Consider the following 17,260-nt stretch of genomic DNA (forward strand, 5'->3'; position numbering starts at 1 on the left):
GTGGCAGACCAGCTTGTTGGTGCAGTAGTTACGGTGAAGAACACGGTTTCACAGAAAATCAAGAAAACAAGGGTAACTAACAAACAATTTTGTTTACAAAAAGTGGTTTGGGCTGGTATTGTCTTCATAACATGCTTTTTTAAAATCTAAAGTGCTATATACTCTGTTGTATTTACATTGAACATGTTTTTACAACCCATCTCCTAGAGGCCCGGAATAAAACAAAGTATGAAGACACAGACATCAAATGAAACCAAAGATGCTGCTTGCCAAACAGATTTCACCATGGAGCAACTATTATTTGAGGTGCAGGGTAGTCCAGTCAATAAGCAGACTCGAAATGCTTATGCCCAATGGCCAGAAAATGAATTGAATGTGACTGGCGAAGCAAGCAAAGTGTTTTTGGACCATTGCTACAATGTTGAGTTCTCACAAGATGAAGAAGAAACTGAATATAAGGAAGATGATTTTGAATTACTCAATGACCACTTTACACAATCTACACCCGCAAAACAAAAAAAGGGCCACCCAATAAACAATCGACATTGATGGTTTCTCCAATTTGTGTTCAAATAACGCAATCAGAAATAACAGACGCTTAAGCATCAACGCAATTGAACGAGGAACTTGCCAAAGAACTTGACTTCAGTGTGTCCTTTTTGGCCGATATGTCCACCACAGTTGAGTCACAAACCGCAATCATGCAGAACAATAGTCTAATAAAGGAACACAAATACATTGTACTCAACAGCTAGTGTTTATACTGATGCTGAAATGTATCCATCCAGTGAGGGGCGAAGTATGCGGGCAGCCATTGGTGAATGTGACTCGTGTATCACAAGGCACTAACCTGAAAACCCAAGCCACCTGTGGCCTGCTCCATGCTACATTTTCATGGTCCGCTCAAACGATGCTGGGCAAAGTGCCAGCTGGTAATCTGTGTGCAGCAGCTTTACTTTTCAGTGGCTCTACTTTTAGTAAATTGTCCAGTTTCTGTCAATTTGTGGGACTCTAGTGCCTTTCTAAAACGCAGTACTACAAATATCAATGAGAATATTTATTCCCTGCTATTAGTGAAGCTTGGAAAATTGAACAAATGTCAATTGAAAAGACATTCTCTGACAAACGGTTGAGGCTAGCTGGCGATGGACAGTGTGACAGACCTGGATTTTCAGCAAAGTACTGCACATACCACTTTAGGACATGGAAACCATAAACAAAAAAATTATGAGTTCGGTGGTCATGCAGGTGTCCGAATGTAAATCCTCCGTGGCCATGGAGAAACATGGTTTTATAAAATCCGTGGAAGATCTGCAATCAAGGGGAATGCAAATAGACCTCGTAGCCACCGACAGACATGTTCCAGTAGCCAAGGCCACGCAAGAGCAGTTTCCAAACATTCGCCATCAATTTGATGTATGGCACGTTGCCAAATCAGTCAATAAAAAAATCACAGCTGCTGGTAAAAAAAAAACGGTTCTGAAAATATTTTACAGTGGTCCCAGTCTTTGAGCAACCATCTCTGGTGGAGCTCCAAAACTTGTGCTGGGTCTGTCGATATTCTACTTGAAAAATGGCGCTCATTAATGCGCCACTGCTGCAATGTTCAATCTTGGACAGAAAACCTACTTTTTCACCAATGTGCACATGAACCTTTATCGGAGGAGCAGGAACGCAAGAAGTGGTTAGTTCCAACTTCACCTCCACACAAAGCTCTTGAGAAGATCGTGTTTGATAAAACTCTATCAAGCGATCTGAAGGTACTCGCAGAATTCTGTCACACAGGAGATTTGGAGGTGTTCCACAATATGTGCCTAAAGTACAGGCCCAAGAGATTGCATTTCGGCATAGACGGCATTCAATATCAGACATTACTAGCGGTCTTAGCGCATAAAGAGTATGTGGGGAGAGAACAATCGAGGACTGCAGGACACTTTGGGATGCTTCGTTACACAATGACCTTTACGAAAAGAAGCAAAAAATGGGTGATCAACCAAATATACCAGGAAATGGTATTCGATTTTGTGAAAGATCTCACTTTGACTGTGTTGGACATAAATACTCTTGGAATCGCTCATGATTTTGTTCCTAGGACACATACATTGCCACAAAACATTGCAAACGTGCCATGTCCACCGAAAGCAGACCTCGTGGAACAGTCACTTCCCGGTTCAATGATTAGCAGCTATTTATTTGTTGCACGATGTTTATATAAAGTGTCCAAATAAAGCGTCCAAATTGTCTTTTGAAATGTATCCTCTTTGTCAATTCTTTTAGCAAGAAATGCCTTTGGGAGGATGCCATACAGTGTAAGACTCTGCTTTCACACTTCCCGCTTTCGTCAAGCTCTTTTGGGTCCTTCACTGATCGGGGGAGGGTCAGATGGATATCGGCATGAAAGCAACTTTGTGGTTCTGCAGTTGCCTTACCGTGTCCTAATAGCTGAATAAATATGCGTCGCACAAAGGAATGAGACCTAGGCTACATAAGAAATTTGGCACGCAAGAACTACTGACTGTAAGCAAAACAACACATCAAAGGGGGTTGTTGGTGAGAAATGGGTGCATTCTGACCTATATTTTTATGGGGCATGTGTAAGGGGTCGTTGCTATCGTATGCCTTATCAGAGGGGCTAATCTTTGATTTGTGGCCCTCAGAGTCTTACGATTTCAAACGCAGTGGGTATAGGTGTCAATGTTGCCAAACCTGATTAGGTACATGGGAGTTGAAGTTGAGGTGTTATGGGGGTAGGGTCTGGGGACCAGATGCGTTCAAAGGGAACAGGGGTCATGGGTTCAGGGGACCGCAGTGTTAGGCAGAAACCTGTGCAGTTTCCTTAGGGACCACTGCAAAAAGTTTAAGACTACAGATGTTGGCAGTAAACCCAATTGGTAGCGGTCTGTACCACCCAGATGTACCTGGTAGCTGTGGCTGAGCAGTCAGACTTCTCTCAAGAAGAGTTAGGCAGTATATAGAGTATACACATTAGGTACAAAACTACAGTAGCACAAGCAAGCACTGACAGAGCTTTGGTATAAAAGTATATAATTATTTATTTAAAAACACACTTGTAAAAATACACTGCACTAATATGTCAAACAAGTTCAAACACAGTCACTAGAAATATATACACCTCCCTGATTAATTATTCGACAAGTCTTAGGAAAAGAACACCACTTATTATCAACACAGAGGTGAGGGCTTAACCAAGATGACACTCCAATAATTATTTAAAAAGGGAGAGAAAAGGCAGAAATAGTAAAGCACACAATACCAACACTTTTAAAAGCACCACAGCAAGTCAAGAAAGGCAGAGTCTACTGTAGAGCAAAAAGTTCATAGGCCAGGCCCACTCTTGGAGAGAGCCAGGCGGAATGTGCCCAAGATCACACAGTTGAAGTACACTTTAAAGGTCTTTGCAGATAGTTCAAAAAGGAGTTGGATCAGTTCAGAAAAGTTAGTTAACAAGTCCCAGGTCACCCCAGGATAGAGAGTCAATGATTTACGGGACACCTTGAACAGTCTGTTGCAAGGGAGACCAGGCGGGACACAATACCTGAAATGGTAAGAAAGCTAAAGCGGGGGCAGTTGTTCCTGGCAGTGGGTGCAAGTCGGTGCTTCGTCCAGGGGAAGAGAAGATCTCGACGTGGTGGAAAGCTGGAGGTCGTTGCACTGCCAGGGAAGAAACCAGCCGCAGAGTTTCCCGGTTAAAAGGTACTACCCTTTTATTTGCAGTAGTGGTGAAGCGTGGCTATCCGGCGCCGGGGGGCTTGGCACGGGCGATTCGACCACAAGATGATCCAGGAAGGCGAAAAGAGGGCGAACTGGTTAACCCCACCAGTTCAAAGGAAGAAGACTCTCCAGGAAAATCTTCTCTGTCGTTGGGAAGTGGTGAGTCGGTTCAGCAGGGCTCCACCGGTGGTGGCGTCGTTGCTCAGCTTCTCCCTCTTCGGATTCTTTAGGTCCTGTGGCGACGTCTGAATTTCCAGTCCCCAAATCCCTGCTTTTATGCAGAAAACCCCCATTCATCGGACCTAGCTGTCACTCAAACAAGGGGCCAATCACACAAGAGTGCGACTTGAGTTGCCGAGGCAACTCGGTCCAGGGTGCCTATTCCCCCCTCCCGCACATCCTGTAGACCCAGACAGAGTGGCACCACTTTTGGAGGCTTCTGTGCAGAAGCCCGCCAAAAGTGGAACAAAGGGCTCGACTTGGGTTGGAGTTACAGAGGCGAACACAAACGCCATTTTAAAACCGAGTCTTGGCAAAAGGACCCAACCGGGGAATAAATATTAAATAACCCAGCGGTATCTTTAACATTGCACCAACAAAGTGGTGCGTTTAAAATGAATGAGAAAATCCCATAGGAAATATTCCGGTCGAATATTTTGCGTGGTAACTACTGCCACCAGCCAGAAACTCGACAAGGGGGGACTGCATAGTGCCCCCTCGAAAAATAGTCTAATTACCCCTACCATTACTTCCACAATATGATGATTTGTACTGGTTCTGTTCACAATTTAAGACACTAGTAAAGTCAATGGTGACTTTACATGCCCTGGGAGACAGTAGTCAGTCCCAGGGTATGGAGTCTATGTTTGGGGGTCACTATGACACCCCTGTGTTACTGCACTGAGGGTGCTGTGTAACACACTTACCAAAAACACATGAAGCCCTATGGAGTAAAAGACCCCATAGCCCATAAAACACATCACAAAGTCAAAGGACATTCTCAAATCACTCCTAAGAGTGGGAGAAAAAGAGTCTCACTCTTAGCAGGAGAAAAAAATAAACCCCAAAAATCCAGCAAAGCTGCTGGGGGACTCACTAGGTTTGGGAAATTAGCCTCTACAGAGAATTCTCCTTAACACGCAGCCTGGCTGGAGAGAGTTGGCGATGGCATGAGTCGGTGAGCAGAGACGGATTGTGCAGTAAGGTTGGAGCAGGGCTTGCTCTGACATTCTCGTACAAGCACATTTTGTCAGTGCTCGAGACTCACTACTTGCAAAAATGATTAGCTGATTTGCTGTGAGAACAGGAGACGGGCTGAGCTAACAGGTTGTGGGATCTGGCTGTGCGAGGCGCTGGGAGAGTGAGCATTTCACCAGAGGGACACTAAAAAATGAGGCATTTGGAAGTAAACTAACTAACTATTTTCATAAAAAAGTAAATCACTAGAAATTTTGTTCGGCATTGGCGGATGCCAGCAAACAATTTGTTGTTTTTCAAAAATATTTCAAATGCCACTGTGGTCTGCATGGCTCTTCGCTCCCATTGGAAGTGAAGATCACTGTGCTTGGATTTTGCTTGTGAGCTGTGCACACCCACGCTTCCGACATAGTATACGGTTCGATTGTTTTTCGTCCTTGGAAGAAAGGGAGGATTCCAAATCGAATGAATGAAGGGAGGTGTGTAATACCGTCAAATATGATAAGGTTCACCATTCCAAAACTGGACAAAGGAACATGTAATTTCATTTTATGAAAATTCGTTGATCTGAACGGAGACTCTGTGTTATGCCGAGAGAATGGAAATGCTGAATATTATGTAAGTTTTACTGTAGACGGTTTTATAGACTAACGAGTCAAGGTTTCATTTTCTGACTGTTACTGCTGGTTTACATTGTAATGGGTTGTTGTTTGTGGCATATTGGAACGACACGCAAAAACAACCTTTGTGTACTTGTCTTTGTCCCGGGCACATGGGCAGTCCAGCATCGTAATGCATGTAATCCACATCTGGGTTCTCCCAGGTTCTACCAATGCTAATATTCCATTAAAATGCTGTCTGTGTTCTTCGAATTCTTCCCTCAGCTTCCGCATCCCATTGCGAGCTAAACATACTCCATACCACTAACCTCTCAAGCACATTCCAACTTTCCACAATGTTTTCTCTGTTACCATTGTGTTCATCATTAGTTTTCACACAGTGCAGAATAAATGGGTAAATTGATAAATTAGAATAAAGAACGTCTACTGAGACACATTTCTGTTATGTTTTCTACACAGCTACATCCTGCCTTTCTGCGAATGTCATCGATTCAAGATACCAATTGGTGGCTTTTTTAGCCGGCTGCTGCAGATACACTTAAATGGCTGGATTACAATGGCTCTGTTTTGGGACGATCACCCCGGGCCGATATGCCCTTTCGCGGTACCAGCGATAAGGAGCAACCTGACATCGTTTACGGTGGTCTAGCGCCAAGCTGATGCCGAAGCCTTGCGATTCACAGTGCGTCCAATGCGCTTCTTATACCCAAAAGGAACACTGTGTGACTCCCGATAACCATTTGTGGATCGAGAACAAAGAAAGAAATTACCAATATTGTTGAATATGGAAATCGCTGGATGTTCTCGTAGCGTTTATTATGAAATAAAAGCACATTATAAATTGCAGACTATTGCGGTTTCCTTAAAAAAGAATGTTTTGTATTCAAAATTGGGACGTGCTGTCTTGAGAGGATGTGTGTTGATATTCCAGGTTCTGCGTCAACACGTAGGTGATGATTGGGCGCGTTTGGCTACGCTGCCCAGTAAAGTCATGGAGATAGGCTGAGAATATCGCTAGGAATGTTGTCAGCCTCAGGGGCGGGGGATATGATTTAGCACCGCCAGGGCAGTTCACCTTAGGGCGATGCGGCAACGGATAAGATTAGCACAAGATGGCCGCGCTCTGCTGCCTGATTTCGCATGTGTAAATGTGAGGAAAACGACGGTAAAATTCATAGGAAATGTTTGTACGATCAGTCAACGTATGCTTAAAAACACATGCCCGAACGCTCGGGACAATAATATTTTGGAGCGCCCTATTCCTTTAAGGGCTGTTTAGGCACTTTATACATTTAAATAAATATACTGGTCTTTCAAGGGTTATACACATGTCCATCTTGGCCTCCCATCGGACTATCCAAGGACAGTCTGGGGGCACCCACAATGAAACCATCAATTTTAGTCCCAGGGCGACTGCCAGGAGGAATGTCTTTTCATATTTTTAACGCCCTGTCTCGCCCCACATACCTAATATTACACATTTCGGGTCCCCAGGAACCTCCACATTTAATACATTTGACAATTTGCGCATGCATTTTCCCCACAGTGTTTGGACCTGCAGGCATCCCTGCCACCCACACAGGAGAGAACAATCGTAATCTATGTGCCCCTACCCGCAGAGCCTGATGCGAGAGTGATAGACCCTGTGCAGGATCTTATACTGTATAAGGCGGAGCCTAGCCGACCTGCTAATTTCCAGAAGGAACATCGCCTCCACCCACTCCTCTGGCTCTATGGATCCCACATCCCGCTACCACCTTTTCCTGAGGCGGGATAGTTCCTGAGCCTCATATGCGGATATCACTTGATATAAAGTTGACGTGACCCTGGCCTCAAGTCGCGCAGGGTGTAGGTTTGCCTCCAATGAGTAACACTGGGATCCCGCTCAAGACCGGAAATTGCGTTCTCACCGCACGCGACAGTTCTATTTATCTAAAGCATTCGCCTCCCCCAAAGGAGAACATCTCCCACATCTCCTCAAAAGAAAGGAGACAATTCCTGTGCACCACATCCAGAAGGTTCCGCACCCCCAGGTTCTCCCAGTGCCTGAAGTGACCCATCTTTAGGAGCTCCGGGAGATGTGCATAGCCCCACAGTGACTGACTTGGAGTCGGCTTCCTGTTCCAACCGATATGTGGTCACATTTGGGACACAAGATCCCACACTGTATCTATAAGAACTTTTCTAAGGAAAGTCAAAACAACAAGACAAAATAAAACAAAAAACTTTCTTGCACCAAGCACAAAACACAAAAAAAAAAACGTGTGGAAAATCAATTTCTTCCCACCAAAAAACTAATGCGAGGTATCCAAGTTAACCCCCTTTCTCCTTAAATGGATGGCTTCCTGAGGGGAATTATTGAGGACATGCTTCCGCCTATGCTTATCTGGCCGTTTATTAACTCAGATAAATGTTACAGAATACAGTGAAAAATTATAGAAAAGGTCACATCACCGTTGGCAAATACGCACTCCACTTCATCCTGCCATGAACGTCATTGGACTTCTTCCCAAACCTAGGTTGGCGAAGAGAAAACCTGCACAATGGGAACGGACCGAACAAGATAAGTCTACCGTCTCTCTCTGGCCAATCGCAGGACAGGAATTTTCCAGAGAGGTCAACTGCCAATAGCATTTCAGATACCCAGTCGGTGTATGCTGCAGAGCGCCAGGACAAGTAAACGCCCCCTGTTTCTCATGGGAACCGGAAGGACTGCTTTCGGCTCCTTGCGGAATGCAAAACAGTAACTGAAAACAATCTTTGACCAAGGCGATACTGCCTAGGCAAAAACAAGATACTTTTCCAGTGTTTTAGAAAATGAGGACGGTGTTCAAAACAGAGCCACTGAGGCTTGGAGTTAAATGTCCACTGCTGCACCCAGAATGCATTTCACCCAGACTCCATATTTGAGTCAAAGACATTACATTTTTTAATGCATTACATTGGTTTTCTTCAAGGTCTGTGTTATAGCCCACAGCAGGCTTTCTGCTCTTTCCTCTGTGGCTGTGACTCTACCCTGATTACTGTCTCCGATGAAGTGGTTCTATCCCAGGGTCTGGTTCTGTGCCTGAGTTTGACTCTCTTCTCCCAAAGACTGGCTCTCCCACAGTGTTCTTCCTGTCACGGTAGGGGCATTTAGTCTCTGGAGCCTATCCAAACCATTGCCTTCCACTGACTACTCCACTCTCCTTTACTATCAACCATCTCTTCCCTTACTGCTCTGCAAGACATGTTTGTACTCCTGCTTCCCCTGCTTTGATTGAGGAAAACAGAGACGCTTTTATACTTACTGAGCGCGGTCTACTCTTGAACTGGCTTTGGTGGTTTGGCAGTTCGCTGCAATGATATCTGATTGGGAGTGCGACTCTGTCATTCAGAACCTAGTGGAGGGGATTTAAAAGGACTGTTGGTCATCTTGGAATTTGTCCATGTGATTTGGTAGTCTTTTTGTTCAACACTTCCTGGTATGCTGCTTTCTTTACACACAAAAGGGTTGAAGCCTAGGAAATGAAGATTACTGTGACTTTATTTCTTTACTTATCCTTGGGAGGAATTAGTGTTTCCAGTGTGGCTTTGCATGTGCAAAGCCTGCAGCTGAATGTGGGGTGGTCGAGGTGTGTTGTGTCTTTGCTGAGTGAGGTGAATGTGTAATGAGTGCATAAGTGGAGTTTTGGTGTTCGTTCCCCTTCACCTATGACTGTTGCTAGGTGTATCTTGTCAGTTGTTCCCCCAGGTCTAGAAGTGGGTGCCCCAATGAAAGCAATGGAGCACATCTTTGTTGGTCATTGGAGTTGTGGGGACAGGACTCTCTTGCAGCTTTTTGGGGCCTTTAGATGTTTGAAAGAGCTTTCGGGAATCACCTGTAATTCTCCTCCAGCGGTCTCTTTCCATACTGATGAATAGAATTAGTGCGTCAGACTTCTGGCTTTGCAGGTTACTCACTGGTCAGAACTCCAAGTTCAGGCTGGAGACTTGATGGGGCTTTCCCGCAGTCTGCCACCACCACACCAGATCTGAGTCTCCATGCACTTCAATTGGACCGGATGTACTAATTTCCTCCGATTACTTCATGTGTCTATCCTTGGGTTCCATGCAAGTGAGATACCCGTTCTCTGTTCTGCGCTTTTCATGGGGGCACCCCTTACCGGAAGGTTGGGGGGACGATGGGCCTTGGGGGATCCCCCTAATACTACCTCCCTGTGTTGCATCATGATGCAGGTAGCTTCCTCTGGCCTCCAGAGTCTCCTGGACCCCAACAACTTACTCTGAACTGTGGGTTTGTTACAGTGGGTGCTGAGAACCTTTAAACACTGTTTTGTCGTCAGGCATGTGCTCCACACTAATGTATTTAAGGGGGTTAGCAGTGGATCCTTTGTGCTGAAGCACTGTCCCCATGGAATGTGACATTCTGCATTGTGAATAAGGTGGCTTGAGCATTTCAGATAATGTAGCATAAAAAAGCAGATAGTGTGCACTATTTTAGATGGCCTATTCTTTGTAGCGCTGGCCCAATATATGCTCAATCATTGTTCAGACATTATCAACCTTTCTAATATTTGAGTTACAAAAAGATAACTGCATCTTTGTTTACATTGCCAGTGCCACAAAAGATGACTGTTTTGTCAGAGTTTGTGCCATCAAGTTTTTGTGCTGGTTGGATGGATCTAACGAATCGCACAGGACGTTTATGGAACATCTTGTTGTCAAGTTGCTGGACAAGGTAGGAAGTTTACCATTTAATATCTTGCGCAAGTTGTTAAAGAAATAGAAATTGAATCCTGCAATAGTTCTTAATGCATTTTTACTTGAATGAGCTAATCGTAAAGTTGAATTTAACATGTTGAAAGATTAACTAAATTATCATTAAGCATGCATTTTTCCTTTTTATTAATGACGCAAACATCCAATACAATGCACAGGAAATTTTCATTGTAATACATAATGCACCATCCTATATACAAACGCCCTGCACACATTTGATGGCAAGAAAGAAAAATTGAAATAATTATTTAAATGACAAGGTCACTTAGTCACTAGCGGTGTGTTGGGAAGGAAATGAACCTTTCCCATCCCCTAGGCGCTTTAGAGTGAGGTGAGTCCCATAGATAGACGTGCAATATACCAAGGGGCAGAGGGCAGTGCTAAGAAACCCTGCACGAACACAATATTGCATGAACTACAGATGTATAGACATAGTGCACGCATATAAGGAGGCACCATTTTTTGTAGTTATGGTAGACGCATTCAGTCCTGCATGGCCGTGCAGTAAACACAGGCCCGATGAAGAAACCTGAACAGGCTCAGACACTGATGGTAAAAGGACCTGCGCTGCTAATTCCCATAGAAACTTCCCTGTATTCCTTAACTGTTGCAATTACTTATTATCCCGAAAATGAATGCGCCCTGCAAGGCTGCGAGACAGCACCAGGTTCCTCGCTGTGCACATTTATCACAGCCAGGCCACCAGAAGACCTCCAACCCCCACCCAACCCACCAGCAGTTATGACACTCGCAACTGAACCAGTCCAAGACCACTGAATTGTGCGATATGTGACCTCAGACCGCCAACCCATAAAACCAGTGGTCATAAAAGATCTGAAAGAACAACCATTTCACCTTCTCCCATATTGACACACTTTGTAATGCGAGGTACATGGTGGAATAAATTATAGTCCAAAGCGAGGGTGGAAAACTTGGGTGCGAAGCGTGTGATATGAACTGCAATATGAACTGAGTGAAGAATGTGTGGCTCAGCATGATTGTGATCCGCCCCCTGTGCCAGTCCCAGAGTTTCCCAGGTGCACGCCATAATGATAAAGTAGCATTGTCTTGCAATAGTAACTTATGAGGAACACAACCTTCAGTCCCTGGAGCGATGAGCCCAGCTGACCACACATGATGGAAGATGGGTTGACGGGGCTGGGGACAATTGCAGCCTGGCATCCCCTGTGGAGCAGACCCATGTATAGGGTCTCAGCAACCAGCCACGCAGGTTTTGTACTGTGTGTTGAATATAACCTTATGCTTGTACTAATTTTCGGCTGAACGTTCTCGAGCAGCAGAGTTCTTTGCTGGCATCTTCATTTTTTGTGCTATTAAAACGTATTAAAGGGTGTTGTTTGGTATGGAACGCGTGTAGAGTGTGGGGTTTGTGGGAGTATGGAGAGCGAAAGGAAAAGAAGGGGCAGTGGGGGAAGAAAAATAACATTTTTTGAAGTTTTTTGTTCACGAAAAAGAGGGGGAAAAATTGAATTGTGTTTTTGAGAATACATACAACTGTGTAGCACACTAGCTCAGGCGTAGCAGTAGTGAGGACGCGACCAATGCGGAAATGGGAGGAGAGACACCCTTAGAATACATGTGCAAGGCCCTGCTGTTGTACCGTGATAGGATCAACAAATGTCACAACCATTGGGTGACTGAGACTAGGGGAGAGGGGATGCCCCGTTTGGGGCCACAGCAGGGCTCCTATGACAGAAATATTCTGGAACACATGTCCATCTTCTTGACAGCAAAGTACAAAGTGAAACAATTACAGAACAGAAGGGAAATAATGAAACTCTGTAAAATGTTTTTGGATACAGAGGAGCGGGAAGGAGAAGGGGCGCGCAGTGATAGCAGGCCTAAGCGAAGTTGGTAAGGCAGCAGCGGGACAGAAGGAAATATATCCCCTAGCAGCCCGTCCTGCTATGGGATCCACAAATCCAATGTATGTGTTAACAACTTCCAATGTATCAACACCGGCGACCGCCCCCATAAGTCTCCCCTCCAGACGTTGCAGCACATGCAGACATTAATCCAAGATACTTAGAGATAGCACTGGCATCAACGTGCTCAGAACGCGCCAGACTGCCTGCTACACATTACATGACTAAGGTAGACACACCAGTACAGCAGGGGATGAATGAGTGGCAGTCGCAAGACTTTTTATCCAGGATAGACAACGCGCCCATAAGAACCTTAGATGTAGAGTATGATGGTGAAACAGACAGATGGGGCTATTTTATTTTATTTGCATTTTTAAAGCGCTTGCACAGCCCGCGGCCATCGAGGCGCTGTTACAGGAATTGCTTGTTTTTTGGTTTTATTTTTTTGTTGCGTAATTGTTTTTGTTTGTGTCTTAGTTGCGTGTTTATGATGTGCTTAAATAACCAGAGGTATCTAAGCGCGGCCCCCGGGATCGAACCTGTGTTGCTTCATGTCGTCTTGCTTCCAAGGCAAACACGTAGCCGCTGAGCTATCCTCCCGGGACGAGAATGTTGAGAATGTTGATTCCCGTAGGGGAGAGGAAGATGGTTGGAGCATGTTCAATGAAGTTTGAAGATGACGAGGATGAGGAGCCAGAGCAAGCACCTCAGCATACCCCTAGAGTAGAGGGTTTATGGGACGGCAGGTTGAAAGAAAGGTTTGGCCAGGTGGCAGTAGCAAGGAAAAAGTGAAGTGCCAAGAGGAGCATGAGAAGTAAACAAAAAATGCAAATGCCCCTAATACACAAGGGAACAGGGAGACTGCACTATGTTCCATGGGCACAAATGGACAAAAACAACCTAATATAGGCGCTTCCGGCAGGTGCAGGAGAACTGGATATACACATATCTAAAAGCAAACAGAGGGAGTACACCTAGCAATAGGAGACATGAAAAGCTTATTGGTGGCCGCTATCAGAGATCATGCTGCCGATGTGTGGGTGAAGGCGGGGTAGCCGGGAGCAACCCTGAGCAACGATGCACATGATGGAGCATTCTTCGATACAATTAGAGCGAAAGTGAGACACCACTGATCGGCAGTCCATTATGCAGTGTACCATGGTTGATAGGATGCCTCCCAGTTTATTAAGAGATGCGGAGGGCAGAAACGGGTAATGCATGGCACCAGTCCACACCCTTTTTCTATTTTATTGTCAAACAAGGCCTACCCAAGGAAGTTGAAAAGGCACTAGAAAACATTGTGGGGGTCAAGGTTAAGGGGTGGCCTGAAATTCAGAGCATAATAGTGCTCCATTGTAGGAGGATAGGTGTGAGAAAGAAACGCTTCAGAGATGAGTCAGAGGAAGCGAAAAGGGTACAAAAAAAACTAGCTAAAGTAGCTGTGGAGGCGTAGGTATCGACGCTAGCACAGATAGAAGTGACAGTGTACACCCCGACTTCACAAATGCCAGGATAGCCGTGGTGTGGACTGAAGGAGGACAAGGGCAGTGGGGTGGAAACCTGCAATATCCTGGACCGCGGTGGCAAGGAGGGCAGCAGCGAGGAAGATTTGGGTTTAGAGGAACAAGGGAGGGATCCGATGGATAGGACCCTGAGGAGGAGGAATGGAGCAATGTTGTAACTGTGGGCTTTTCTCAAGGTAGTGCAGGAGCAGGCAAGGAATGAGGTACAGTTATGGCCAACAAAATTACAGTGCACATCCCCAAGAGGCCCCTCAAGGGGTGACTCCCAGAATGACCTCCATACCCTACGAGATACACCAAGCTTACACATAGTTGCCCCCGCAGATAGCAGGGTCTACGCCTCCCCTACTGCGACACCCCCAGCAGGCGATGCAACAATAGCCGCCTCACAACAACTTCCAGCCGCCAGGATACGTGAAACACCTTTAAAAGTGCACCCAGTGGTGCAGTAGCCCCATTCCAAGGCGCTACAGTGGTGGTAGGGGGAACCTTTCTCATTCCCGGCAACAAATACCTATCCTATCCTGTCTAGTGCAGCCCACAAAGAGCACTTGCGTGTCCAGTCCAGTCTCTGGCCCTCAACCCAGAAGAGGAACCCTTGGTGGGGGCAGAGATCGGAAATAAGCAATTCATCTTTATGGTGGATTCGTGCGCTGAGAAATCATGTATCAGTGAAGGTGACTTCCCATTATCTGGCAAAACTCTCAACATAAAGGGATTCCCTAGGGTAATTTCCATGGTTCCATATGCAAAAGATCTAGATGTAAAGGTGGGAGGAAGGGTAGTTTGCGCACCCCTACTGTATTCTGAGAGCCTCTCCTGTCAACTTGCTCGGCAGGAATCTGCTTAGCAAGTTGAACATGATGATCTCATTCACGGACAGCAGCATTGTCTGTGCCACACCAGGGATGTGCGCAATGAGGGCGATGCTCGTAATACATGCAATAACACGTGATGTAGTACTGCAAGGCATTCCCGTTGACCCAGATATGTTCATCAATGGCATGATCGTGCTTGTGCAAGCAGTGATGCAAATTACCAAAGCCTGCTGGAGAGTGCCAACTGACTTCATTTTCAGCCCTGTAGTGACCCCAGAATTGATGGAAGGTACCTTATTGCCCCTAGACTTGAAAGGGTTATTGGTATCAGCGCCAAAAGAGTAGTTGTTTCCGTAACAGACAACTGTTAGGAAAGATTTAATTTATGTGCCATTTTCCCTCCATTTATGGGACCCCCCAAACTTTTTGCTTTTGTGTGGCTATCCTAACCTGACTTTTTTCAGGTTTCAGCTGAACTCCCCTGGGCTTTTGCTCACTTGTTATGGGGCAACTGACACGTGCGTCAGACTGTCAGTACTGGGAAACATTGTTTCCCTTAGTCTTTGACTATGTTGCCATTTCTTGGTAACTTTTTAACCGTGCACAGTGTACCTTCCAGTACCGTGTGCTGGGGTCCCTTTTTGTTTTGTGGCTCTACACACCCTCGAAGGATTTTTTGGTGATTGTACGAGTGTGCCGGGGACAAACTGGTGGCAGCAGTTACTTTTAATAAGGTTTTACTTCTTTTTACTGAGTTAAAATGCGTTTAGTGCAAGACTGTGGCCAGGTCTGAAAATGGCCGAGCCATAGAGTTGTGTGTTCTGTCCCAAGGCCATTTTGTCTTTTGCCTTCACCCAGGTCGATTAACCCAGGTTTTCCTTATTTGGACATGCAGCCTCCCACACAAACCAATCTCTTTCGCAGGCTTCTGCCTGTCTCGTCCCAATCCACACTACTGGTACCAGGATGTCTGGAGTACCTGAATGACTGAGACCACCGTTGGCCATGATTGGTCCATGTCTGGGATGTCTGCAAGAGAGCAGATCTTTGATTGGAAGTCCTCAATTTTGGCACAAAGCTAATCTTGGATAAGCGAAGGGGCTTTGCAGCCTTTCCAGGTCAATCACCTGTATTCTCACCAAACTACAGAAGGAGCCAAGTCTCCTACACAAAGAAACAGACTTGTGAAACCGCCGGAGATGCTTTGGAAGGCTTTGGAACCCTTTGCCCTCTGCTGTCCCATCGGACCCCTGCTTTCTTCTTCGATCAAAAAGGCCTGCCAAGGCCCTTTGCCCCTTTGGAACAACTACTCTCGGCGCACCCTACTTACCAACCGAACAAGCCCCTTCGGAAGTGTTTCTGGGCCATCCAGCGTACTGTCCAGCTCTAGCTCAAGGTAACCTGCAGATCCTCCCGCCATCTTGAGTGCAGACCCGAGACTTGGGACATTGCTTGCTTGTGGTCCCATGCATTCTCCCACCAAATTCCGCAGCCCTAGCTCCTATGGGTGCCGAATTAGGAGAGTACTTAACGTTGCCCGCATCCTCGATTCCTGCGTCACTACCTGGTGGTGACTGCCACTATAACACCCCTGCTGTTCTGTTTTCCTGTGCCCTGAAGCCTGCTGCACCAGAATTTTCTTCATACCTCCTTCGGAAGCCGAGAAAAGGCTATCGAAAATATGCACTGACGAAGACTTGCAACGACACGACTGCGCCACATATGAAGGTGAAGATTACATCCCCAAAGCAAAATACCATCCACTATATGAGGGTGAAATACTCTTTGTTGACAGATTAGCGACAATTGACAAGGACACAGGACAAAGACATACGGGTGCAGCAGTATTGCATCTCAACGAAGGAGACTATGAAACATTAGTGATGAAAAGATTACCCATGCACTATTCAGCACAAGAGGTGGAACTCGTAGCACTCATCGAGGCGCTACGTGCCTCACAAGGATGCCAGGTGACCATTTATTCAGTCTCAGCATACGTCACTACCACAGTGCATGCCGGCGTGTCGAGATGGAAAAGGAGAGGGCTCTGCAGAGCACATTTCGGCACTGTCGCAACCTTCTTTGGTGGCAAACGTCAAGTGCGCTGCACACACTAGTGGCTCTGACAAAATATAATTAGGAAATGCTGCGGCGGATGCTGTGGCCAAAATCGGCGGCCTACCTTCCTGTCCCAGTAGTTTCAGAATACGTCCTAACTACACCAGCATACATAGCGCTGTCCATCTCACAACTGATTGAACTACAGGTAAAAGCACAAAATTAAGCAAAATAATTATGGTCCAAAAGAGGGTGCAAACAGTCTCACACGTACCTGCTCTGGGGACAAGAATACACTGGCAAGACATTGATGCTCATAGAGCTCTTGGCAGTAGCTTTCGACCAGTTGCACCACCCATCACACAGCTCTAAACAGCACATTTCTGCAGAAATTCAAAAAAATTGCTTTATACAAAATCTTCAGGAGCATCTCACGAACATGATTATACCCTGCACCACCTGTCAAACTGTCAGCACTGGCATGATGCTCCGGATGATCCGAGGCACCATGGCTCGCCCTATTGGGCTGTTCCGGGAGTTGCACATTGATCACGCAGACAGCTTGCGATAGCTACTAATTTTAGTGTGCCCTTTTTCCACAATGGGTTAAGGCGGGCCCTTGTGCACATCCGGATGCCAAATGCGCTGCAAAATTTTGAGTGTGC

General features: G+C 45.8%; 1 protein-coding gene across 6 annotated transcripts in view; it reads left to right on the forward strand.

Annotated features, from left to right (window-relative positions):
* TARBP1 (TAR (HIV-1) RNA binding protein 1) overlaps positions 1-17,260 on the forward strand; it is a 2,688,190-nt gene that overhangs the window by 1,935,925 nt on the left and 735,005 nt on the right. For all 6 annotated transcript variants that reach the window (XM_069607367.1, XM_069607363.1, XM_069607366.1 and 3 more), the window contains exon 20: positions 10,149-10,269. In XM_069607367.1, the coding sequence (XP_069463468.1) occupies positions 10,149-10,269 (121 nt within the window). The remainder of the gene's footprint in view (positions 1-10,148; positions 10,270-17,260) is intronic.

The sequence above is a fragment of the Ambystoma mexicanum genome, chromosome 4q (assembly GCF_040938575.1).
Source record: "Ambystoma mexicanum isolate Mex_15411 chromosome 4q, UKY_AmexF1_1, whole genome shotgun sequence".
Taxonomy (NCBI): Eukaryota; Metazoa; Chordata; class Amphibia; order Caudata; family Ambystomatidae; genus Ambystoma; species Ambystoma mexicanum.